This window comes from Chaetura pelagica, unplaced genomic scaffold (assembly GCF_000747805.2).
Source record: "Chaetura pelagica isolate M959 unplaced genomic scaffold, ChaPel_1.0 scaffold45, whole genome shotgun sequence".
Classification (NCBI taxonomy): Eukaryota; Metazoa; Chordata; class Aves; order Apodiformes; family Apodidae; genus Chaetura; species Chaetura pelagica.
The window spans coordinates 5,901,447-5,904,212 of NW_009953217.1; the positions used below are offsets into that span (position 1 = coordinate 5,901,447).

A 2,766-nucleotide genomic window follows, 5' to 3' on the forward strand; every position below is an offset into this window, starting at 1 on the left:
AATAGAGAACTGGGGATCGCGCCTACCAGATCATGAAATACGAAGGGCCCCTGGCGTAAGCAGAGTGGGGAGGGGGGCAGGGGTGGCATGGGGGGCAGCTGGGGTGGGGAGGATGGGCAGGGAGAGGGGGGCTGGGAGGGCACCCAGCCCCATGGAACCCCTTTCTCCCCGGCAGGTTTTACAAGGGCACGGTGCCTCGCCTGGGCCGCGTCTGCCTCGACGTTGCCATTGTCTTCGTCATCTACGACGAGGTGGTCAAGTTCCTCAACAAAGTGTGGAAAACGGACTGAGGGGGGCGGGCAGGGGTGGCCCCCGCCTCCCTGGCCCCACAGGGCTGCAGCTGGAGAGCCATGACCAAGCCCGAGGCCAGCTCTGCCCCGTGTACGCTCCCTCCCCCCAATCCTGGCCACCTTTATGTTTAGGAGCAGGCGCTGGAGCAGGTTAAATTATAATTTATGTGCTGGAAGGAGCAGGGAGGGAGCAGCAGCTCAGCACCCACACCCCCAGCATCCCGGTTATGCCTGTCCCAGTCCCTTGGTGACATTTCTCCCTGGTTCTGCATCACCTGCAAGGTTATCCAGGGTGAGGTGTCCCCTGGGATGGTGGCTCTGTGCCCCCCCACCCCGGAGTCTCCAGCTGCCACAAACTGCCGACTACTCTGGGGCCGTTTTTTGGGGGTGCTGAGAATCCCCCAAGAGCCATGTGGGTGCAATGGCCAAGCTGTGCACCAGGCATTGCAGCTGTCAGAGGCTCTTGGGGCCAACACCAGCAGCTGGGAGCGATGTGCTGGGTCTCACAGTGTCTCCAGGGGGACCCACCAGCCCTGCATCCCCCAGGACAGGAGGTCACGGACCTGCTGGTGCAAGCCCAAGCCCCCTCCTCCCTCCTGCCTGCCTGCACCAGGCCCCCCTGGGGTGCAGCATCCTGGTCCCCAGCTCCCACTCAGCTCTGGGCTGCTGAGCAGGCGCTGCCCACAATTGCACATACAGCCAGGCCTTTAGCTCTCCTCGCTGCAGGGCCGGGCTTGGGGTGAGCCCGGTGCCCCCATCACCTGCCGTTTACATGGGGTGCCGCCCTGCCCCGTGGGCACGGCCCCTCGGCCGGGGCTGCAAACCCCTTCTTCTGCCACATTCCCTCCCATCTGATCTGCCCTGACCTCGCTGCGGCCCCCCAGGTAATCCTGTAGCTTTCGGAGCTTCGTGCTGACCCACTAACAGCTGTGGGGCCAGAGCCCTGCCTTGCCCCACAACAGGCTTGGCCCCACCGAACTTGTGCCAAACTTTTCACGAAGGAGGCGGGGGGGTCACGGGAGCCGGGGCTCGGCCCCTCCCTCCTCCCTCCTGTCACCAGTGACAAATGCAGCCTTAACACGGGAGGGTGGGTGAAGGAGGAAAAGAAGAGCCCAGGCAAGGTTTACCTGCGGCTTTCTGCTCTGAAGCCAGTGAGGTTTGGGTTTGGTTGGTTGTTTTTTTTATTATTATTCTGTTTTACATTCGCAATTTGAATAAAATCCGTCTGGCTTTAGCGGCCCTGCTGGTGTCCAGGCAGTGCTGAGTTGGCAGCTCCTTCAGTGTGGGTGGGGTCTGGGTATGGTGTCCCCTGCTGCACCCCAGTCCTGCCCTCCAAGGCTGAGAAGGTGCTCCTGGGGGAGCCCAGCAGTGCCCCTTCATAGCTGCTCCCAGGTAGCTTCAGGATTGCATCGTCCCACGTACAGCATTTTATTAACCATCCCAGTTAATTTTATTAATTCCTCACCCTGGCTGCAGAGCAAAGAGCTGGGACAGTGAGGGTCAGTGGAGCAGAAGGGAACAGGCTTTGTCCCCCTGCCCGGCCCAGGGGCGGTGCAGCCAGGGCTCCAGCCCTCGCTGCTCACCCACTGTTCACCAGTGTGGAGGGAAGTGGGAAAGCTGTCACTCAGTGTTTTGTGGGGATCTGGTGCCATGTGGGGCCTGCTGCTCTGCGGGAGCTGGCTGCTGGCCACTGGCTACCTGGTGGGTGCCACGGGTGGCTGCTGGCAGCGGTGCTGCCCGGGCAGGAACAACGCCTGCTGGGCCCCCAGTGCCCACCGGTCGCGCTGCTACTGTGACTCGTACTGTGAGAGGACAGGGGACTGCTGTGGGGACTATCACACCGTGTGCCGCCGTGCTGGTGAGTGCCGGGGTGGGATGGCACAGCCCTGGCTGGATCCCATGCCAGGGAAGGAGCCCTGGGGCTGGGGATGCCAGCCTGGGCTGCTGCGTTCGGTGGCAGGTGTTTGCTATTACCTGTTAGCCCGATGCTTGGGGTCCTAAGGGGGGGTGTCTGGGGGTGCCAGCTGGGCTGGATTTGGAGCAATATCCCAATTTTCTGCTTTCTTCCATGCTGGATGTCTGGCTGCTCCTGTGCACTAAGAGACCCTGCAGGGGTGGCCTCTGGTCTGCAGCTGAGAATAACAGGACGACAGCAGCACTGTCGTTGCAAAGGCTTGGAGCCATCAGTGTGGGACCTGGGTGGGCCAAGCCCTGGCATCGCTCCTGCGGAGGGCGTTGCCCTGCCCTGGGGCACAGGAACCGGGGTCTGCACTGAGGGTGACAAACTGTGAGTCTGGGCTTGGAGGGTTGCAGAGCCAGGCCGCCCTGGGGACCCAAACATCGCTGCGGCCCCGGGGACAATTGCAGCAGTCAGCCCTCCCTAATCTTCAGGGAGATTAGCGCGGTCCTAGCTCAGCGCGATGCAGAGCCGCGGGAGCGGTGCGGGGATAAAGGCTCGCGGTGCGGGGATAAAGGC

General features: G+C 62.5%; 1 protein-coding gene across 1 annotated transcript in view; it reads left to right on the forward strand.

Moving 5' to 3' along the window:
• The window catches only part of SLC25A1 (solute carrier family 25 (mitochondrial carrier; citrate transporter), member 1), a 12,155-nt gene extending 11,865 nt beyond the window's left edge, over positions 1–290 (forward strand). The window contains 2 exon segments of the mRNA XM_009997709.1: positions 19–55; positions 176–290. Coding sequence (XP_009996011.1) covers positions 19–55; positions 176–290 — 152 coding nt within the window.
• Positions 291–2,766: the final 2,476 nt, after the last annotated feature.